Source organism: Oncorhynchus keta, chromosome 11 (genome assembly GCF_023373465.1).
Source record: "Oncorhynchus keta strain PuntledgeMale-10-30-2019 chromosome 11, Oket_V2, whole genome shotgun sequence".
NCBI classification, from domain to species: domain Eukaryota; kingdom Metazoa; phylum Chordata; class Actinopteri; order Salmoniformes; family Salmonidae; genus Oncorhynchus; species Oncorhynchus keta.
The window spans coordinates 49,745,862-49,770,132 of record NC_068431.1 but is presented as its reverse complement, the minus strand read 5'-3'; the positions used below and the strand labels follow the sequence as shown (position 1 = coordinate 49,770,132).

General features: G+C 44.1%; 1 protein-coding gene across 1 annotated transcript in view; it reads right to left on the bottom strand.

Moving 5' to 3' along the window:
- Positions 1-24,271, bottom strand: part of LOC118390496 (neurexin-2-like) — a 355,637-nt gene that overhangs the window by 165,377 nt on the left and 165,989 nt on the right. The window contains 6 exon segments of the mRNA XM_052457396.1: positions 5,515-5,541; positions 7,254-7,457; positions 8,201-8,584; positions 9,130-9,571; positions 12,898-13,059; positions 16,253-16,554. Coding sequence (XP_052313356.1) covers positions 5,515-5,541; positions 7,254-7,457; positions 8,201-8,584; positions 9,130-9,571; positions 12,898-13,059; positions 16,253-16,554 — 1,521 coding nt within the window.

Here is a 24,271-nt window from a genome sequence, read left to right as displayed (position 1 = left end):
ACCCCTTAGACAACCAGCTAACAACTTGAGTGGTATCCGGAAGGCTTGGCCAGCGGATACAGTTTTATAGCTCAAGGGTTTCTGCTAAAATCCTCTGCTCTTCTTTTTTTTCTCTCCCAGCTCTCAAGGTTTGAAAATAGGTCACAATGCGGAAGCTTTGCCACTGCAGCACCGTCACCCCCGATCAGTGGCTATGCAACAGGCGGTCCGACAGTGCAGTTCAAAGAAGTTCTGACATGGCTGGCGAAGCTAATTGGTCATGCCTAAGCCTGCCGGGCCTCAGGGGGTTTGTTGATCTAATTGAGCTCAGGGTGTATGAAAATCCCCGGAGACATGGAGAGGACACTGGCTGCTACTGGGACGCTGCAGCTGATGACATCAATTGGTTTCCAAATACTCCGCTGTTTCTTCCTCTGGGAGAAAGAGGCCACTGGCTTGTAGAGCTTAACAGCAGAGCAAGTGTCTCAGCAAGGGGTAACACTATAGACCAACTACACGCGTATCTGATAGATATGGGTCCTGTGCAAACACATACTACCGGTAAATCTTCATTGTACCACATCAAGTTCTGTTATTATTACTATTGACATGTTTGATTAGAGTGGCTAAGAATGACAACTGCCGTTAGAAATGGCTAGGCCTGAGGCAGAGCAGTGCTTTTCCAAAGTGAATCCTTGTAACAATTGTAAAACATCATACTGTCAGTCTGTTTTCAGACCGATTGTAACAGTCTATTATCCCAAAATAACCTACAGACCTTAGTATGGATCCCCAGTTCTGTTCCTTTTTTATTGACTCTGGGTTTATGTCCTACCAAACCCATGTTTACCCACTAAATCAACACAACAGTCTACTGAGCAGGTGGAGGGAGGAACAGAGAAATATTTGCAGAGCAGAGGAGATGGGACTTCATCTGAAGTCAACTGTGTTTGAGCAGTGTTGATCTGGTCTGGCCCAAACACACACCACTGTGCTTCAGCGGAGAGAGCAGCTCCACCAGGAACAAGCACATACAAGTTAGAGAAGTTGGCAAGTTAGTTATGTAAGGGCTATCTATAGTAGTGGGCTGAAAAGTAAGAATTCTGGTGTGCAAGAAAGCATATCAGTGCATATCCACAGTGCTTTTTTGTTTCTTACGGAGCCCGGGAAGTGACATGGACAGTAAAAAGATTGAAGGGAAAATCCACTTAAATATATTTCAGTATTTTTTTTCATTAGTCAAAATGCATCAACATGATGTGGCAAGTAACAATTTGCGTCTTGAAAATCCCAGATCTTGAAAACTTGACTGCTGACATGCAAAATATTTTGGGACTATCAACAGTGGACCAAAAAAAAAAATCAGTAAGAAAGAAAATGTTTGCGTGACAAAATGGATTGTTCTTTTTCCCCTCAATCTACACACAATACCCCATAATGACAAAGCAAAACAAAATCCTCTCTATCAGGTTGGATGGGGAGTGTCGCTGCATAGCTATGTTCAGGTCTCGCCAGAGATGTTCGATCGGGTTCAAGTCCGGGCTCTGGCTAGGCCACTCAAGGACATTCAGAGACTTGTCCCGGAGTTCAATCTTGGTTTCATCAGACCAAAGAATCTTGTTTCTCATGGTCTGAGAGTCCTTTAGGTGCCTTTTGACAAACTCCAAGTGGGCTGTCATGTGCCTTTTACTGAGGAGTGGCTTCCGTCTGGCCACTCTACCATAAAGGCCTGATTGTTGGAGTGCTGCAGAGATGGTTGTCCTTCTGGAAGTTTCTCCCATCGCCACAGAGAAACTCTGGAGCTCTGTCAGAGTGACCATCAGGTTCTCGGTCACCTCCCTGACCAAGGCCCTGATAACTCAGTTTGGCTGGGCAGCCATTTCTAGGAAAAGTCTTGGTGGTCCCAAATGTCTTAAGAATGATGGCAGCCACGGTGTTCTTGGGGACCTTCAATGTTGCAGAAATGTTTTGGTACCCTTCCCCAGATCTGTGCCTCGACACAATTCTGTCTCGGAGCTCTACGGGCAATTCCTTCGACTTCATGGCTTGGTTTTTGCTCTGACCTGCACTGTCAACTGTGGGACCTTATATAGACAGGTGTGTGCCTTTCCAAATCATGTCCAATCAATTAAATTTACCACAGGTGGACTCCAATCAGGTTGTAGAAACATCTCAAGGATGATCAATGGAAACAGGATGCACCTGAGCTCAAATTTGAGTCTCATAGTAAAGGGTCAGAATACTTATTTAAATAAGGTATCTGTTTTTATTTGGAATAAATTAGCAAAAATGTCAATTTGTCATTATGGGGTATTGTGTGTAGATTGACATAGAAGAGCATAGAAGAGCTTTGACTGGGCTGAGCGGGAGCTGACCCCCTGTAGCAGTGGGCTGAGATGTCTGCCAAGCACGCAGAGATGCATGTCGCCACTTTGGTGTCAGGGAGGGGGAAAGAGAAAAGCAGTTGCGTGTCATCCACACAGCATGGAAGAGACCATGTGAGGATATGACGGAGCCAAGTGACATGGTAGGAGCGGCCTGCCAGGTAGGATGTAAACCAGGAGGGTGCAGAGCCTGAGACGCCCGGCCCCGAGAGGGTGGTGTAGAGGACCTGATTGATCATGGTGTTGAAGGCAGCGGATAGATCTAGGAGGATGAGAACAGTGGCAGCTTTGGCAGAGCCTCCGTTAAACAGCGGAGAGTGGCCACAGTCGAGTGAGCTATCTTGAAGCCTGACTGGTTAGTTTCCAAGAAGATCGTTCTGAGAGAGTAGGTCATAGACAGCTGCAGTGTTTTTGGGGACAAAAACGGACACTGGTCTCTAGTTGACGTCAGAGTGGGTCGGGTGTTGGTTTCTTGAGGAGGGGAGCGACTCTGGTCTTCTGGAAATCAGAGGGGGCGCAGTCAGTGGTGAGGGATGCATTGATGAGGGAAGTAAGAAGGTCTCCAGAAGATTGTCTGCCACCACAGTGACGACCAGAAGCTCTTTGACTATGAGAGAACACAGTCAGATGACGAGAGCAGCTGGAATAGCAGCGTTCTCTGGGGGTGATCCATAACTCTGTCAGGGCCAAAAGTGCAGGATGGAATAAAGGGCAACATAGGCCTTCTTGACCGCAGATTGGCAGCTCGAAACGCTGCAGGAGACCACAAATTCGACACGGATTGTGCGCACAGGCTACACTACATTAGACGCGGCGGGGAGCATCTGTAAACCCGACTGGGAGAGGAGCGAACAGGTATGGAGAAAACACAGTTGACAAAGCTACAAGAGAGAGAAATGAGAGAATCTGAAAAGAACTAGGTAAGACACTCAGGTCAGAGAGTGGTGTGGGGCCTTCCTCTAACTCCTCAGAACAACTCAGCAGCCCTGTCTTTGTTTCAGCAACCGTCTTCGTTTTGGCGACCAGACCGCCGCTTACGGCTGCTGCTGAAAAAAAAAGGGGAGACTGACGTACTAACACTAATTGCCTAGCAGAGGTGAAGGACACACCTCCCGGAACTAACTGCTGATTGCCTGGGAGAGGTGAAACAATACAGGCACTGATGAGTCAGACTGTCAACACCAACCACAGCACAAGTGATGAGCAATTAACAGTTGAGACAGCAATGATTAAATAGGTAACGAGAAAGACCGCATTTAACTTCAATTGACCAAGCAATACCAGCAATACTAGCTCTAGATGAAGACATGTTACCTCTAAACAGAGATGCACATGTAAATCAACCTCTCACACACAAATACCCCATTGACACAAATGCAAAATGAGCGAACACCAGTTTGTATTCTGCAGTTCAGTTGTTTTAGGCACACAGCTATTCTACACATTACGGCAAATTGAATGTCCTTCTGCGGTGTTGTAATTGCGTCTTGATATACTGAAGTTACAGGTATAGTATGCTGTGGGCTTACATTCCGTGTTCTGGTTACAGATCGTTCGACGTGGGCCTTTATTTCGCGTCACTGGGCTTGTCAGGCTTCGTATAGACGACAGGGGAGAAAGACTACGACGTCAGGAGCTTTAAAAGTAGCCCTTCCCTTGGCCAATTTTATCCAGAGTATTTGACGAATATGATTTTAGTAAGTATACATCTGAAAATACGCAGTCCAACATTAGCAGGTCTATTACGTGTAAAAATGAAGAACATATTGGGTGATTCTTTATTTTACGAGGAACATGTTTTTATTTAATCAATTTTAGAATCAGGCTGTAATGTGACAAAATGTGGTTTTAAAAAAAAGGGTCTGAATAGATGTGTTGCTGGTATGTTGTCGGTTGCAGGAACTGAGTGTGGCCCGCACAAGACAGTGTATCCTGGTGAGCCAATCAGGACCATGGACAGCTCCCCAGCCACAGTTGATGAGCCAATTGGCCTGATAAAACAACATGGTGGGAAAAGGATTGGAGCCATCAAGACCTCGGCAGTTATCCGCATGCATTTCTTATTTAGGACTTACCCGTACTGTATACAGCACATAGACTCAACTTTTACCTTGGGCAACATTCAACCATTACATTTGAATTCCTCCTGTTTTGTCAATTGTGCCCCTTCCTCTCGATGCTTACCTCTTAACATTCTTCCAACGATCTGTTACAATGGCGATTCTAAGAGGCCCAAATCAGAGGCCTGTTAAAAATGCATGACAGAGGCTCTCCCAGATGGTCGAGGGCTCTAATTGACTATCATTTACTTTAACCACTGGCTAATTGTGTCTATTTAAAAGTCAATTAAGGATATTTTATTGCCATTAAACTTCAATCCATCTAAATTCACAGGACTCTGCAGCAACATACTGAAGGTTGCCATCTAAGGTTCAAAGTGGGAAAAAACAACACGGCTTTGTACACAATCTGTTGTCAAGGTCTCGCCTGCGTCACATGATCTAAAGAAAGCAGATTATTTACATTATATCTGTACATTATCCTCTTACCCTTTAGGTTCACACCTGTGCTAACCAACTTACACAGCGAAGCAGTCACATGCATCTTTAAATGCATCTTTCCTTGAATCTTAATACATGTATTTCAAAAACACTCAATTGTACAGACAGCAGTTCCCATAGGTCACCAGGACATGTATTATTAAAACTCATGGGAAAATGTTTTCCCTAAAACCCAATGGTATATTGCCATCTGGTGGTAGTTTGAGCACATTACTGATAGAAGTAGCAGGGAGCTAATGCCACTGTTGTTTCTCTGAGGAGCACTGTGAACTAATAAAACATATGGTGTTTTGGCTGTTGTAATGAACAAGGGATCATTTTGTGATTCTGACATTTGTTGCTTGGACTAAAGAATGGTTTACCAAATTATATACAGGCGGCTTATACAGTATTTGATACTTACCTTCCAGGTCCCTTACATTTTTCAAGACAACCATGTGATTGTAATACTTCATTGGGATACATATTGTATAGCACTAATGTTAATTATGTTCACCCTTATCAATAGTAAAAAAACAGACAGTCACAGAAGATAAGGCATAAGACACGGTCATTCTGAAGTACAGTAAATAATGATAGGAGCCACTTACTGAGGTTACAGTCTATCCTGATACAATCTGGTGAGAGAGAGAGAGAGTGAGATGGTGAGATCCCAAAAAGTAAATTGAAAAGAAACAATATAAAAAAAAAAAAATGTTTTTAAACATTTCACATCCTTCAAGGTACATTCTGCAGTTTAGTTTTTTTCCTCCAGAGAGGCCACCATCCGGGGACAAGCTCCAGATTCAAAACCAGCCTTTTCCTCACCATGGCAACCATACAGCACCCACTAACACACGAGCACGTTAGCTTTTTTACATGGCACATATTTTACATGGCACATATTACTTTCTTCTCCAACACTTTGTTTTTGCATTTTTTAAACCAAATTGAACATGTTTCATTATTTATTTGAGGCTAAATTGATTTTATTGATGTTTTATATTAAGTTAAAATAAGTGTTAATTCAGTATTGTTGTAATTGTCATTATAACAAATAAAAAACTATTGTAAAAATTGGCCGATTAATCGGTATCGGCTTTTTTGGTCCTCCAATAATCGGTATCGGAGTTGAAAAATCATAATCGGTCGACCTCTATAGTCAACTCTCCACTACACTCAGGAGGACCAGTAATGTGTACCTCAATCAGAGTAAAATCACCGTGGTTCGTGATATATCATTACTGTAATAATTTTCATGACTCTATTTACAACCTAGAAAGTAATCCTATGTTAAATCCTAGGTTGATAACAGATATGCCTCCCAGTGTGTGTACAACCCATGTGGTAGTTAGGTAGAGCACAGACAGAGGAAAGGGCTGATTCGCATACCTCCCCCCGTAGCTACACTGAAACCTTACGCATTTAGAGCTGTGGAAAATCTCCTCACCATTGTGCCCGTCTAAATAATAGAATAGCTACATAGCCATTATGGCGTACAACTACCAAAACATGTGCCAACACAGTCAGAGCTTCCTTGATCTTCTGGTTATAATAAAGCCCTCTGTGAAGGCTATGTACTACACACCACGGTTTCGGGAACCGAAGGGCTGCACTTTTTTTTTTTCCTTCTCCCCCCCCCCCTACACTGCTGATTCAAATAATCAACTAATCGTCAAGCTTTCATTATTTGAATCAGCTGTGTAGGGCTTAAAAAAAACCTTGGAGTCCCGAGGAACGAGTTAGGGGAACCCGGCGCTACTAGGTGCTATGCGAGTGTGCCTGAGGTGTTCTCTGGAGCTGTCAACCATCACAAAGCAGTGGATGCAAACAGCCAAGGACCAGACTCACTACCTACAGCCATAATGGGAGATGTGGAGACTAGAGATACCAGCTGAGGCAGACAGCCCCGTCAGGCACCATTACTGCCTCGGCCGGCTCTCTACTGCTCTCCTCTTCCTTGGGTTTTGACAAATCTGAGAGCCATGGTGGACGGCACTTGTGATCTAGAACAGCAACTACAACATCCGTCGGAACACCATGACTACGTATCTGTCATGGTGATGCGGAGTGTTTCTAAGTCAGCTGGTCTCTCTGGCTGCCTGCTCCTAGGACTGCAGACACACCGGCCGTTGAAGGGCTGAAAGGGTTGAGATGGATTGCTGACCAAGGGATGGGCGAGAGAGAAAGAGAGAAAACACAGAGGCGACACAGAGAGATGTATATAGATTGTGAATGATGAGGAGAAGAGGGAGGGGTGTGTAGGACAATACCTTTTCCCATTACATCATGAGTACTCTCACAGAGAAGCCTTGAGGACTCATAAAAACGATAGCACTGTTAGCATTACCCAGGTTGACGGTGAGTTTGACCCGGCCCCCGTCCAGCTCCAGTCGCAGGGTGTCAGCTGAGTCCTGGGAGGTAGTGGCCACAAGCAGCCCAAAGGCCCTCTGGGACATAAAGCGCAGCGCCACGTCCTCGGCCTCCATGTGCATGCTCAATGGCAGCGTCACCTTCAGGTACATGCTGCCGTCGTAGCTCACCACCGTGGCCTCTGTGTGCGGGCACCAAGGACAGGGAGACAGCGTTAGCAAATGGCATTGTCACAAATGTTCCCAAAATCTATTTCCCGTACACCCAATACTGAATAAGCGCATGATTCATAACAAGACACCAAATGAAGATGAGAGAATTCCACTTCCACTCATATTATCAGCTACGATCTTCGCCGAAACAAGATCGAACGGATCCTTTTGTAGGCCTGTTGAAGAGACTGCAGTTTCCTGCAGCCACACTAGATGGCAGGAACAGCCTGTAGTGTACCACAGTGCTCTTTTGCGAAGCCTCTGTTATCATCCTCCTCTCATAGATTTATATTCGGGCCACAAATAGGATGAGGATTGCCATTTATATCCCTCATAATGTTATCGGCCTATATGGCGTCACAATGGGGCTCCTACCCTCTCTGTCAGAGCGATATCTGTGCTTGATGCAGGGTTATTCAGACTCACGGAGCACCACCGGTATACTGATGAATCACTGATACACAGCACCTATTTATTCCTCACATACCGCCAATTCACTAATAGAGTGGCAATTTACCACTTGAATAACTCACATAAAAAGTGATTTCATCTCCATTGTCTGTATGAAATGTCATTAGACTTGTTTAAAAGCTCTGCGGTAACATTTCAAGCAGGGATCGTTTCCACATTCCGCTGATTCTCTCTCTCTCTCTCTCTCTCTCTCTCTCTCTCTCTCTCTGTCTCTCTCTCTCTCTGTCTCTCTGTCTCTTACCGCTCTCACAGTTGGGGCCCAGGTAGCCCGTGCTGGTGCAGTCACACACGTGGCGGTTCCAGCCCTCGCGGCACTGCCCACCATTGGCACAGACGTCTCTGCCACACCTGATGTGCGTTTCCCTGGTGCAGAAGCTGCTGACTCCAGAGGCACTCTGGATCTCTGCCAGTCTCCTCAGGTCCCGGCTCCGCCCATCCATGAACAGGTCACACATGCAGCCCACGTAGCCCAGGTTGAGGGGGGCCGTCCAGACTTCCGGGGGGAGGATGAGGCCCTGGCGTGCCTCGGGCAGACCCCCGAGGTACATGTCACCCTCCAGGTCTAAGATCTCACTGCCTTCGTTAGCAGAGAATGGTATGCTGCGGCTGTTCACTGAGATCAGGCCTGAAGGCAAGACAGTCAGAGAGAGTCAACTTGTATCAAGGCTGCCTCACTGTACAATCGCACTGTATAATATAGAATATAATCCACATGGTACATCAGGTGTAAAATTATGAAACGACTAATGAACAGGAACGTCTCAGGTCTTTGTTATACCGTATTTCTTAATAGTAAGGTGTAAGCAACACTGGCTCAAATCTAGGGGCACAGCTAATGAGGGCAGACATTTCCCCACATGAGGTGGATGACGGTGTAATTGGCCACTTGCGAAATAGGTTAAGGCAATTTACTAAATGTCATACATAGATTATAGCTGCTAAAAATAAGACTAATTAAAACGGGATATGCACCCAGCATCACTGACGGCAGCTAAGAAACATGAAGGAGAAGCCAATATGAGTGCATCCGAATGTGTATATAGTAAATGGAACTTCACAAGCCAGTAGGATTTAACCCTGGCTATTCCTGATACCTCAATAAGACCAGAGTTGCAGTATGGCTCTGAACGAAGCTCCTTTATCAGATTCATCATGTGTCCTTTCTCTCACCCTTGCGCCCCTCCCTCTGGAAGTCCACGTGGCACCACTCCCCATCGTTGACCCTCTTGTTGCTGGCTTTCATCTTGATGCTGCCAGAGCCCATGTCCATCAGCAGGTAGAGGAAGCCGTCCAGGAGCTCCATAGCAAAATAGTCAGCCCTGGGCTGCCTCTCCGGCTGTCTGTCTGGGCCCTGCAGACGCCTGTCACCGTGGCTGAACAGCAGCAGGCCGCTGGGCTCCGTAGTGCGGAAGTCAAAAGAGATAGAGGCAGTCTTCTTGGTTTTCCACCTGGGCAGGGTGAGGTAGGAGGCGGGCGTGTCGAAGGTGACCGGCTCCAGGGCCGCCACGTCCTCACAACGGAAGGTCAGGTCGCCGTGAACACTGACCTGAGGGTCCCGCTCTGCAGCCAGACGAGACAGCTCCAGCCTGAACTCGTTGTTCTTGTAGACCACCTGTAGGACAAGGGACAGGACTGTCACCGAGCGGGTGGCTGCGGTCTGCTGAAAGACCACCTTATGTCCCGCTATTTAGCTTAACCCTCCCTCTTTTCTGTGATTGTCCTCAATACCATAGAATCCTTAGAATCCATGCAATACCTTAGAATCCATGCAATACCTTAGAATCCATGCAACAATTTCTAATTCATTGAAGCGTGTAAAACGCACAAGCTCTCATATACATTACACAACCAGATCATAAGACCATAATGAGAATCTCCCTGTTTGTCTGACGGTCTGCCTGTCACATGTGCACTGTTCTCATGTACAGATGGAGGCAGCAGGGAGGCACAGCTGAACATGGTTTTCATTTTCACACCACCTGCAGTCCAAAGCTGACTGGCACCCTCCTCCAGGGTGAGAACTTTAGTGTCTTTTTGTTTAAAAATACACTTGGCAGCGGCTTGATTTCACAAGGAACCAATTATCAGTAATTGCCCGACCAAAATAAAATCTAACGAGAAGAATAGAAAAAGAGCCCGAGTATGAAAAATGCAATTGTTGAGTCTATTTTCAGCCACAAATGCAAAAGTACAAAATCGTTCTCACGCTACGCTAACATTCTGATGACACTCAATGTCTCTGTCTCCTTTGGTAGCATCAATCATACATTGCTGAGCCTGTGATCAAATGCAGTTCCGTGAAAAAGTATCTGCCTTTCGGATTTTCTCGATGTTTCGCATATTTTTGCCCCTGAATATATTCTTGGATCTTCATCCAAAACCTCATATTAGATCTTCATCCAAAACCTCATATTAGATAAAGGACCATGGTGCTTGCCTACGGAGACCGTAGTGAACAAATAACACAACATTTTGTCAATTATTTCATTACATTTTTTTTTTAAACAAAGTTACACAACACCCAATTGCCCCCTTACAGTCACTAACTGCTTGTCACCTGTAGGTTTTTGAACTGTCTCTCTGTGGAGGAATTTTGTCCCACTCTTCCATGCAGAACTGCTTTAACTCAGTGACATTTGAGGGTTTCCGAGCATGAACTGCTCGTTTCAGGTCGGTTTCTGTCTGGACATTTCAAAACGTTTCATTTGTCGCTCTTTAGCCAATCTGATGTAGATTGTGTTTCGGATCATTGTCTCGCTGCATGACCCAGCTTGTGCTTCAGCTTCAGCTCACGGATGAATGGCCTGACATTCTCTTTTAGAATGATCTGATACAGAGCAGAATTCATGGTTCCTTTAATGATGGCAAGTCATCCGGGTCCTGAGGCAGCAAAGCAACCCCAAACCATCACACTACTGCCACCATGCTTGACTGTTAGTTAGTATAGTATAGTATAGTATAGTATAGTATAGTATAGTATAGTAATCTAGTTAGTATAGTATAGATAGTGTGGTTGGTTAGTTAGTTAGTTAGTTAGTTAGTATAGTATAGTATAGTATAGTTAGTATAGTATAGTTAGTGTAGTTAGTTAGTATAGTTAGCTAGTGTAGTATAGTATAGTATAGTATAGTATAGTATAGTATAGTATAGTTAGTATCGTTAGTTAGAATAGTGTGGTTAGTTAGTATAGTTTGTTAGTATAGTTAGAGGTTCTTACTGTGTGAATGCAGTGTTTGGTTATCGCCAGACATAACGGGACCCATGTCGTCCACAAAAGTTCCACATTTTGACTCAGCTGTTCATAGAACATTCTTCCAGGAGTCTTGGCGATCATCCAGCTGCGTCCAGGTGCTTTTTTGCAAACTTGAGTCAACTTTTTTGGACGACGATGGTCTCGTTATGTCTGGTGAAAACCAAACACTTTTGATTAAATAAATGAAATGTCTCCACATTTTGTGCTATTTGTTCGCTCAGGTTCCCTTGATCTAATATGAGGTTTCGGTTGAAGATCTGACAACATTCAGTGTAAAAATAAATGTGCAAAAAATACTTTTTTCACAGCACTGTAGGTGTGTATCAGTAATTCCCAAAGACCCCTCCCAGCACTGACAGTCCAATATCTATCACCACGTTCTACTGAAACAGGCACCAGGAGCCTGTAGCAGTATAGTCAAAGATAGAACAATTGAAACAGATATTTCACCAGATGTATAAATGTGAAGCTTCCACTTGGTGTTTCCACTCATTACCAAATATGGTAGTGAGAGGAAGCCCAGTGTCCGGCAGTGGGAGAAGATGGAACGAGATGGATTTTGGCCGACATTCTGCACATTTTCTCATAGATGAAAGATACACTTTTCTGTTCCCAAAACTAGAATCTGTTACGAACAGAGTGGGCTAAGTTTTGTAGACTTTTGCCAAAATTGCGTTGTTTAGAAGGAGTGCAAAGGTGAATTGAGCTATTGCACACACACACACACTTCACAGAGTAGGCGTTCCCTAACGGAAATATAACAATCTTTAGTATAGTTATTAGGATTCCTGTACACAACAGGACAAAGACTTTGGGAGGCTGAGGCAGTGAGAAGCATGGCACAATCAATGAAGAGGTAGACATGATTAATACATGGGAGGGTCAACTAGACAGAGACAGAGGGAGGGACGCGCTGCCTGGGAATCCATGGAGGAAATCAATGTCTGAATTGGCTGTCAGGATGGTAAAGCTAAGGCCTCACTAACACTGGCACAGTATTAATTACAGATGTTCCCTGACTGAGAGAGCGGAGGGAGGGGGTGCAGGCGGGATGGATGGATGGATGGAGGGGGAGAGAGAGACAGAGAGAGAAAGAACGAGGGGGGCAGAGAGAGTGAGCAATAGGAAGGGATGGGGGAAACAGGCAGAGAGAGAGATAGGGAGGGCATAGGAAGGTCATGGCAGCCACTAGGGAGGGCGGGGGTGGGGCATCAGTACAGGAGTGTAATTAATCCTGGAGAATAGAACCTGTATTATTCAAGAGTAGCAAGTCTGGTGTTCATATCCAGGTAATCATGCTATTATATAATTCAAGGCCATAGCTACACTCATACATGACCACACTGTACAATGTCAGAGGATATGCAAATGACACACAGCAATCTACATTAGGACTCATTAGGACACAGCTGAACACTAAGGGCACTGCATGTGTTCAAAGTCACAATCTGTCATTAATTAGCAACTAACTAAATGTTAAAATAGAAAAGTGCCATGTTCTTCCTATGTGATGCACTGGGCGGTTTAACATCTCAATTCCAAGTGTCACATGCGTAAAAGAGCTGTCACTTCACAAAGTGAACGGTGTTTGTGAATATGAACACAGCTCAACAAGAGCCCTGTGCATCTGTGTATTCTCAGACCAGAGTCCCCTGCTGAAGGCTGCTGAACAGCACAGTACTTACGTCTTTGAGACAGCCCATGAAGTTATTGCTGACCGGGGAGCCTGGGAGGTCAGCCGTGTTGGGACTCCCCCCAATGTAGAAGAAGTCATCCGAGCCCAGCATGGTGTAGTCCTCCTGGGTGTAGCCGGTGGTGGTCAGGATCCCATCCACAGAGACAGTCACCTGGGTGACCAGAGAGAAAGAGAGGAATGGAGAAAAGTGGAGGAGAGACAGAACAGAAACAAAGAGACAAGGGGGAAGATGGTGGAAATACTTTTAATTAAACACCAAACATCCGCTGCTTTGTTTTTGGTGGGGGGGGTTTGCGGTTAAAATGCTGGCCTTTGAATTGAGTTGAATCCTTTGCTGTAAGATCTACAGTGTGAATTGATGAGAACCGTCGGAGGGCTCCGCCAATCGCAGAAGCTTGCTTCCTTTCTCTTTCATTTATCACTCCAGTGTTAATCTGCAAAATTGTAATTATTCGCCTACCTCCTCATGCCTTTTGCACACAATGTATATAGACTCCCCTTTTTTTCCCCTTTTTTATCTACTGTGTTATTGACTTGTTTATTGTTTACTCCATGTGTAACTCTGTGTTGTCTGTTCACACTGCTATGCTTTATCTTTGCCAGGTCACAGTTGCAAATGAGAACTTGTTCTCAACTAGCCTACCTGGTTAAATAAAGGTGAAATAAATAAATAAAATAAAAATGTAATTCTAATTTCTCAAATTATTAGCAGGGTTGATGAGCAAAGGATGATATGATCATTTCACAGATATTTTGGATTTGAGTACAATATTAAATATATCGTAGTATCCGCTTGTAGCTGAATTTGAGAAGGCACCCATTCGATGATAGATACAGTCATCCTTCGGCGGTAATCAGACAGTTGATCAATTAATCAATCAACTAATCAATCTCAAATCAATACAGAGAGACAGGAAGAACAAATTAACAGACCAATTAGCTGATAAAAAAATCTAAATCTATTATTCATTGTTGGGAGAACAACGGTTTCAGAAGCCATTTTATAATCCATTAAAATGGTTTAAGAGGAGTTCATTACATATATATGAGCTATACTATAAAGCATGTGGCTCAGCTTTGACTGAAATGGTTATACTGTAGTGTACGTGGTTTACACTGTTATGATATTCTGTGAATGCTGCAGACCATCACTGCTGACTGACAAATACTACATTTCCCAGAGGTCCCCTCTGATAAGAGCAAGGCTCTGCCACTTGCAGTCTGAGGAATTGCCCTGTTCTGATCATTAATGTAGTTATGGGTGTTTCCTGGTTTTAAATGTGCTTCAATCATGGAGGAACACATTCTTATGTCTGCTGTTGCTGTTTAGAGCTGCTATGAGTCTGTAGCGTCGATTGTAGGCAAGGTTGAACAAGGGAGTAGGTGAAATTGTGTGTGTGTGTGTGTGTGTGTCAAAGAGAGTGTGATTGAGGATGTGAGAGAGAAAGAGCAAGGGGAAGAGCAAGAGAGAGAGAGAGAGAAAGATAAGAGGAATCTAGCCAGCGAAAGCTGACCACCAGGGCTTGTTAAAAAAAAAAAATTCCACTGGCGTTCCCACAGGAGGTGCATTTCTCTCTATCGGCATGTCAGTGTGGTAACAGGAAGCTATCCGAAGAGAAGAGCTATGTATGCAGGATCAAATGCAGGGATAAAAGCATGAGAGGGGTTTGTAAGCATAGGATTTTTCTGTCTTTGGGGAGTATGGGTGAGGGTAGGCTCGGGATAATGAAGAGAGAGAATGTTTGCATGCAGGTAGGAGTGAGATGTTAAGGGGGTCTGTTTGTAAGGACTGAAGATTCAGACACAAAAAAAATGGTTGTTAGTACATAGAGAAGAGTGACTATTAACTATTGGAAATGTATCACCTTAGAATGAATGGAAAAAAAACTTAGCAAATCTCATCATTTTGGTTTTAAATAAAGGTCGCTTTGTTTGTGGTCATAGCCCATGAAGGGCTAGAGCGTGGACACACAGGCGATGCATATTAATCATGTCATTATGAATGATTCACATTAGGTCAAATGGAAAGAGAAATCACACTTACATACAGCGTCGATTTCTGTTAATGTATAGACACTATGTACAGTTGATGTTAGGAGGCATTCAACAGAATTAATAAAAGAATAAGAAACAAAACCAATCTACCTCTACGCATACTAACAAATTTGAAAACATTTGGATTAGAAGGCGGAAGGGAGGGGAAGTCGAGCTTTGAAGTTGAAAAGTACGATTGTCTGTCTGTCTGTCTGTCTGTCTGTCTGTCTGTCTGTCTGTCTGTCTGTCTGTCTGTCTGTCTGTCTGTCTGTCTGTCTGTCTGTCTGTTAGTTAGTTACACAGTGCCTGACATTTCTTTGATGCCCAGTACAGTAAAGGTCTCTTCTTGTTAGTATTATCACTCGGCATCTTTTTTTATTCCCTTCCTGTTAGCCACAATGGACTGACCAGATTATCCAATAAGGGAGCACAGGTCTACTCTAAACAGAATTCTGTTATAGAATATCTTGTTTTCTGATACAGCTTATCTGATACTGTTGGAAGTAAGTTCTAGGAGGCAAATAACCTTGATGATATTTGTGGAAACTCACCCACAGCACTGTACACATTGACATGTAACATTTCAGTTGGAAACATGGAATTATAAAAAGGCACCTTTAATATGTAAAAACAGGACAAATCCAAAGTACACGAAAAACTATCATTGATTTCTACACTGTTGTTGACACCAGAATTGAGACTCAATGAGACTGACATCGAAATCAATCCACAAGCTCCAAGTTATTTCAGCCACAACAATCTACACCTCAACATGACTAGTCTCACTAAGAAGGCGAAACATCGCACTGCATCGTTTTTCACCTATGGAGACATTATTTTGAGAGAGCCAAACTTGTGGTATTGATTCACTTCACTCTGAACTGAATTGAAAACAACAAGATTGTGTACCGACTGCCATAGAGAAAAAATAATGGGTCACTCGAGGTGAGGCATGTTTTCTGAACGTATCCTAATGAACTGGAGTTTGGCTTGGGACTGATAAATTAAGGGTTCAATCAGAAAAGCCTAAAACAGTGATTTTTTTTTATTTAAATGTAGTATATTGTTTGTTTTCTATTCATCTTTGTTTTTCAGTCCTGAGGGATAAATTAGCATAATTAAATCACAAGCTGACAGTATAACTGGTTTTCCTTGGATGCCCGTGATGAGGAAACATTAACAACTACTGAAAGCTAAATAATGACACTATTACTCCCTCTTAAGTATAAACATGAAACACTTCCTGTAATAATGAACGATAGAATTACTGCTGGGCATATGAAGGAGGAGAGACAGGGGGGCTACAGTACCTGGCGCAGGTTGCGCGTGACACGGACTTCGTGCCAGGCGTTGTCATTGAACTTGCCGTTGGCAGGCTCCACCAGGGCCTCAAAGGCCCCGGACCCGAGGTTGATGACCAGCCACACAGCGCCACTCCTCAGGGATAGGTTAACGTAGTCAGCTGATTTCCCGGTGTGGAGCAGGAGCCCGTTCCTCTGCAGCGTGCGGAAGGACAGACTAATCTCGTCCAGGCTGCTCTGGATGGGCGTCTGAGACAGGTCATAGCTGAAAAACTCGTTGCCTTTGTAGGTGGCCACTGACTCCTCTTGTGCTGCGGAGAGAGATTGGGGAGAACACTGGTGTCATCAACTATAGCTACCACAGTTGTTGTTGGTCTGGTCTCTTTCATTCATTGTGCCGGTCAAGCTTCTTAAAATGGATCATTCAACACTGTAACTGCAGGTTAATAATATTGTTGTTGTTTTTTTTAAAGTATATTTTCTCCCAATTACGACACACAAAAAAATGTATGTGAACATATCAAAGAACCACTCAAACAAAGAGCTAATCATCATCATCATCATCATCATCATCATCATCATACAATGATATCTGCCAATTTTCCTCACACTTGTTTGAAATGTATGGCCTTAAATTCCCTAAATTTCCTTTGGGGGGAAAAACAGACTAGCTTTTCCATGGAAAATGGAGACTTGTTTAAGATATTAGATATTATAAATGCTTCTGACACACATGGCAGCACCATTAGATCTCTAGGGATATATCTAACGACCGTGCTTTAGCAAATTTGCTCAATGACATACCAGACCACATTCTATCAAGTTATGGTTGGGGGCAATCAGATGCAATTTTGCTCCTTCAAAATATCCATTAACTGGTCACTAACTGATCAAATGTAAAACGTTCCTACATGTAGTTTTCCTCCAAACTATCAAGTGGACCATGACATTAATTTGAAGAATTGGGAGAATCCATCAAGCACGATGCCTAGGAATGTCATTTGGAATATAGATGATTTAATCAAGCAAAAAGCCAGCTCTGACCTTGGAGAGTCCAACTCCCAGGTAACACTAAGGCATGAGGCTGTTCTTCGGCTCTAATGTATGATTCATTCAACAGCTGCTGCTATTTAAAGTAAAGCTAGTCCCATGCATATAAGAGCCCAGTTGAAATTCTAAATGTTGCCAGGCAAAGCTGCACCCACATTTAACTACCACATGAAAGGCAGAGGAGTGCTGCTCATTTCCTTAAAGTCTCTCTACCGCCAAAGAGAATAACGCCTCAAGGTCGACATTCATATAGAATGATGTGGTGCAAATACAAACAGTCTAAGCCAACAATTTATACCTTCTGAACAGCCTTCTCTGGCTCTCATCTATCCTCTCATTTGACACGTTATGGGGGAATAGTGCTTCCCTCTCCATCTCCCATCCTGCTTGTCGTCTGCTACGTCTGGTGACCCATTGTGACAAGAGGAATTTAATTAGCACTCCACAGTATCTGAGGAACAGTACCACAGACAACTACGCCTGGGTGGCCTCTGCTACAGTTCACCATCCTATTTCACTACTGCCTCCCTTCGCCGCCCTCCCTCCTTCCCTTTCAATCCGTCTGTTTGTCTAGATCTCCTTCTTCACACTCCTTTCCGGGGATCATGTTTGCATGTTTCGCAGGGAAATATATACAGTTGAATTAATGCAGGCCAAGCCGCTGAATCCATTAGCTTCACAGAGTAATGAGGCCGTCACAACGCGCAGGGACACAAAGCCATGACGAGAGAGAGAGAGAAAGCAAGATAATGGGAAATCTGTAAGAAAGTAGATAATTACATCGTCTTATTTTACACGCACACTGTCATATAGTACAGCACCCGCTTACCAAAGACAGGCGCTGTATGAAGATACACACATAATCCTAATGGAATCTCTCCAGTTCTGCTGTACATTCCACACAGCTTATGCGTCTACGGGTGGCCTTTCACACACTGTGGTCTGACACAGTGTAGAGCTCACGGAATTACAGAGCAGAAATGTCTATCAACAAACGCAGAACATCAAATATATTATCCAGTTGTGAGTGCACTGATCTCATCAAATACATGAGCAGAGACTCTCCTCCTCCATCCCACTCCTGTTTGTATGTGGCAAAGGAATCCCTTGAGACTGAACTCCTTACCCTCATATACAGATTTGTGAAAGAGCCGATACGATACAGAAGCTCATTCGAGACAGTTCACGTCAGGTCAAGTCAGTCTGTTTATTCCCCAAAAACTACCATGGCACAAACAGCAAATAAACTGCTTATATTGATGATATTGTATTACCATGATAATCCACTGTACTGTGCATTTGTGGCCCCTCTTCCTCGCTCTCCAGCCCTCCAGCATGTGTGGAAGCTAGTGGCCCAACAGATTTGTCTCTGTGCAGTGTCTCCGTCAGGGCTTGGGCCTGATATAATGTGACTGGTCCCTAAAGTGCACGCATTGGATGACAGACACAGCTGCGTTCCTTTGAGACAGCTCTCACATCCCCATCTGGGGGGCGCTGACTGGAATCTCACATGACAACAGGGAGGGAGGGCATACAGCAGCACAGACAACACAGAGAAAATGCTTAAATAGAGGGAGGAAAATAGTCATTTGTTTTCACATAGTGCCGGAGGCTAGGGAATGGTGCATCTCAATAGTGTCAATCATCTCTACAAACCTCCTCATAGTATTTGTTTATGAGAGGCAGCCTATAAGCTGGGTACGGTAGTAAAACCTGCTCTGGCATCTCTACATTCAGGATGCCATGACAGCCAAATAAATAGCTGGAGGACTGATGATATCTCCAGGTGTATATTTTCTGTCTTAATTTTTTAGAACCCATAGCGGCCGTCGACTGTCTCTCTTTAAATGACTATAGCGGGCACGGACCACAGGAGGCTGGTGGCGCCTTAATTGGGGAGGACGGGCTCGTGGTAATGGCTTGAGCGGAGTAGGCGGAATGGTATCAAACACCTGGTTGGATGCCATTCCACTCACTCCGTTCCAGCCGTTATTATGAGCCGTCCTCCCCTCACCAGCCTCCACCGCCGCGAACGGCCCCGTTTTATGTCTATCTCCATATCGCAGAATTCACTTGATAACATCCCTGTTGTCGTGTTTGCGTGGCTGTTGTCGTCAACCAGAAACCCGGAAACAGGGTATGCTGTCATTTGACTGACCAACGTTTTTATCACTTCATTCCTCAAAAAGAACGTCTCCACACTTTGGACGAAGCGGTATTGTTGCTGTTATTGTTGTTGGTTGTGTTGGTTGTGTTGTATTGGTTGTTGGTTGTGTTGGTTGTGTTGTATTGGTTGTTGGTTGTGTTGGTTGTTGGTTGTGTTGTATTGGTTGTTGGTTGTGTTGGTTGTGTTGTATTGGTTGTTGGTTGTGTTGGTTGTTGGTTGTGTTGTATTGGTTGTGTTGGTTGTTGGTTGTGTTGTATTGGTTGTTGGTTGTGTTGTATTGGTTGTTGGTTGTGTTGTATTGGTTGTTGGTTGTGTTTGGTTGTTGGTTGTGTTGTATTGGTTGTTGGTTGTGTTGGTTGTTGGTTGTGTTGTATTGGTTGTTGGTTGTGTTGTATTGGTTGTTGGTTGTGTTGTATTGGTTGTTGGTTGTGTTGGTTGTTGGTTGTGTTGTATTGGTTGTTGGTTGTGTTGGTTGTTGGTTGTGTTGTATTGGTTGTTGGTTGTGTTGGTTGATGATATACCGAAATCGTCCTTGCACTTTGAAAAGCAATAACATTGAGGTGAGTGAAATGAGTAAAACGGCAGATATACGTTTGGTGCTGTCAATATTGAACGCTGTAAACTCGGGTAACAGCTGTCAGATTAGCAAATCCTGTCATGTCAAGACAAGTTGGTTGGTACAGGCGAGCACATCAGAGGTGGAGCTCGAATGATTGCTCTCTGTCTCATGGAAATAGCTGCATATTGTCAGCTAACTAGTGTCACGCTGGTATAAAGGATTTTGGAGACAGGCGCAGGCGATACACAATAGGGGTTTTTAATACACCCGAAACAAACACGTATACAAAAGACACTGGGCTGTACCCAAACAAAAGAGCGAGGGTAAACCTCGCTGAACGACACGGGGCGATACCCGTAATACACAATATATAAAGCATTCAGCATAACAGCTGCACCAACGCATAGGTACCCGCACCACCACCGGACATGGGAACAATAACCGAGATACAGGGAACAGAGGGCACATACAGTTGAAGTCAGAGGTTTACATACACCTTAACCAAATACATTTAAACTCCATTTTTTCACAATTCCTGACATGTAATCTGTGTGAAATCAGGATCACCACTCTTTCATCACATTCTCAGTGGGTCAGAAGTTTACATACACTCAATTAGTATTTGGTAGCACTGCCTTTAAATTGTTTAACTTGGGTCAAACATTTCAGGGAGCCTTCCACAAGCTTCCCACAATAAGTTGGGTGAATTTGAGCCCATTCCTCCTGACAGAGCTGGTGTAACCGAGTCAGGTTTGTAGGCCTCCTTGCTCGCACACGCTTTTTCAGTTCTGCCCACAAATTTTTAATAGGATTGAGGTCAGGGCTTTGTGATGGCCACTTCAATACCTTGACTTTGTTGTTGTGGCAAAATTGCTTAAGTACTTTGGAAGTATGTTTGGGGTCATTGTCCATTTGGAAGACCCATTTGCGACCAAGCTTTAACTTCGGCTTGCAAGCCGAAGAACACCATCCCAGCCATGAAGCACGAGGGGTGGCAGCATCATGTTGTGGGGGTGCTTTGCTGCAGGAGGGGCAGGAGGGACTGGTGCAATTCGCAAAATAGGTGGCATCATGAGGGAGGAAAAATATGTGGAAATATTGAAGCAACATCTCATATATCCACATAATTTTCCTCCCTCATGATGGTGTAGATGTCCTAACCGACTTGCCAAAACTATAGTTTGTTAATAAGAAATTTGTGGAGTGGTTGAAAACCGAGTTTTAATGACTCCAACTGGGAACCAGGTGTGTGTAATCAGACAAGACAATCCGGGGTTGATGATAATGAATCCCGTTCAGTGAAGCCTAGAAAGCCGGTGACGTAGACCTCCGAAACTGGTGAGCAGAATGAGTATCAGTACAACTAGTTGGTTGTTTTGTCTTGTTTCTACTGATGTGATTCATATGGAAACGGCCCAAGCTGCTTGCTGTAGCTAGCTAACAAGCTAGTTAGTCTGTCAGGCAAGAAGAGTTGTGTGTAGTTGTACATTTGAGCTGAGCTCACGAAGCGTCAACCTCAGCTGTCACATTTACTAGCTATCCCTAAAGACAACTAGCTAATTAGCCACTGAAATGAAGGATAGAGTAATTTGTCTTTATCTGTTTGGCTTAGGTGATGGTTTGTCATGCTTGGTAGGTGCAGATATTGATAGGCTATACATTGCCTCGTTTTCCTATTATTTGACAGCTTAGCTGTCGTGTTAGGTTAGATGCCCACGCAATAGAGCTGATATGAAGAGTTTGATATTTGTTTACATGGCCAGCTAACAAGTTGCTTGTCTTGTCCTGTTTAACCGATGCCATTCATTTGGAAACTATCCCAGATTCGTAACTAATCAGCTAACATTGGCACACTCTGCAGTTAGTCTGTCAGGCAAGAAAGCACGAGGTGATTGGAGGAGAGAGCGAGTGTGTGCGGAATGGGAGGCGTGCAACTGTATCACACAATTTATTACGGAAACCCGTTATGAGGAAGAGAGTGTGTGTATGGTTGAGGAAAAGAAAGAGAGGAAGGAAGAGAGAGACAGTGTGAGAGGGAGAGAGAGAGAGAGAGATTATGTTCCTGACTACCATTGTATAATCTTGCTGCTCATCTCCCTCTGTTACTCGAAGTCAGTGAAAACGAAGAAACTGATGTGGAGAGTCGGGGCTCAGCAGCAAAAGGCAGGGAGGAAGAGGAGTTAGAGATGATGTGGAGCGAGGGGACAGTGGAGGGAGAGTGGAAGAGAGGAATGAAGGAGAGGCGAGTGGAGGGTCGAGAGAGGAAGAGGAGAGACGAAGAGGAGGGAGAGGAACATCGAGAGGAGGAGGAAAAGGACGAGGAAGAGGGAGATGAGGAAGAGGAGGAAGAATTAGAGCCTACATTTCCGTGGAGTGTGTCTGCCATAAGTCCCTCCAGTCACCCTTGTACCACACAGCCTGGGCCTAAAGTGGCAGTGGTAGGGGTTGTGGAGTTGTTTTTTTTAACTTGGTAGGAACGTATATCAGTTCCAGATCTTGTAGTGGATTACAACAAGAAAATGGGTGGGGTTGACCATCTTGACCAACTGAGGAGCTATTACAATGTTGGACACACAGGCAGAAAACGGTGGACGTATGTGTTTTGGGGGATGCTCAACATTGCCATCATAAATGTGTACATTGTGCCGGGGGACCATGCAAAGGCCCCTTCCCAGAACCCGCAGGCGGTTCTGCATTCCCTTTGTGATAAGGCTACAGTGGCAGGAAGATGCGGGCGTGGCACCAGGGTGTGTGGACCGAGTTATAACTCATTTGACAGCAGGTGAATTTTGAAGGATGCCAGAGTGTGTGGTGTGCATCTGGAGTGGAAGCAGGGCAAAGAGTGGGACACAGTTGTTGTGTTTAGTATCTTCTCTCTTTATCGGTCTCTATCTAATACTTGTTGCATTCACTGAATTGTTGTCAAGGTAGGCTACCATTTTCCGTAAGGCCTCGTCTGTACAAAATGTTATTGAGAGAGGTTATCTACAGTTATCTACAGTGCATGTTTATATTGTTATCGAAGTAAGAATCAGTCAATACAATAGCCTACTTTGTGTGGGTTTTAAAATACTTCTGGATATTGACCTTGGGTCACATTTTGGATAATATTTATAAGTGTAATATTTTATAACTTGGTACATTTTGAGTGAGTAATTTAGTCAAATTTACTACAATTTAAATACTGGAGGGTTTTTTTGTTGTTGAGTGTTAATCGTTATTTGATAGCGAGTGTCTTTACACAATGGAAGACAAAATTAGTGTTATTCCTATTGACATGAATGTGGTGTCATATTAAAAAGAGGTTGTGCTCTTTAAAAATAAGTTAACTTGTAATTGTAATTTGTTCTTAGCTTTTGAGGCATGTCTGTTTGAAATGTGTGAGAAAATGAGCTTTAGCTTGGAAATTCTCAGTAATCTCCATCAGTATTCTAGAATTCTAGTGGGGTCTAAAGGGTTCATCTGTTGTTCTGCCAACTTGTTCTACAGAGTTATTCAAGAAAGGAAAGAGAGGAAGGCTCCGCACCACTCTCTCACTTAAGTGTCTTACCGAGTTATTTTTCAGATGATCTCATTTTGCTCTTTTCTAGATTTGTCAACTATAAATGCCTTTCCCTACCTGTTCGCTCCTCTCCCTGTAGACTTGAGACGTAACACCCCTTGGCTGCAACCCTCCTACTGTGGTGTACCATGACCGCACAACCCATGTTGAATTCACCGGCAGCGTTTGGAACTACCAACCCTGTGGTCAAGAACGCCGAGTTAATCTCAGCCTATGCTGCCCTTCAGTCACTAGATTTGTTGGCCCCGACGGAGACTTGGACCACCCCTGCTTCTCCAACTGCTCTCCTTTCATGCGTTCTCTCATAGTCTGAGAGCATCTGGTCGTGGTGGTGGTGGTGGCACAGGGCTACTCATTTCTCCTAAGTGGAGATTTTCTCTTTTCTCCCTCTTTCACCTGTCCATTTCCTCATTTGAATTCCATGCTGTCGCTGTCACTTGTCCACTGAAGCTTAACATTGTTGTCATCCATCACCCACCAGGTGCCCTTCGAGAGTTCCTCACTTAGGTTGACATCTTGATAAGCTCATTTCCTGACGATGGCTCACCGCTCTTTGTTCTGGGTAACTTCAACCTCCCGACGTCTGCCTTCATTTCTTTCCAATTCTTTCTTCCCCTCCTTGCCTCTTTTTACCTCACCCTTTCACAGTCCTCTCCCACTCTCAAGGCAGGCAATGCGCTTGACCTCACA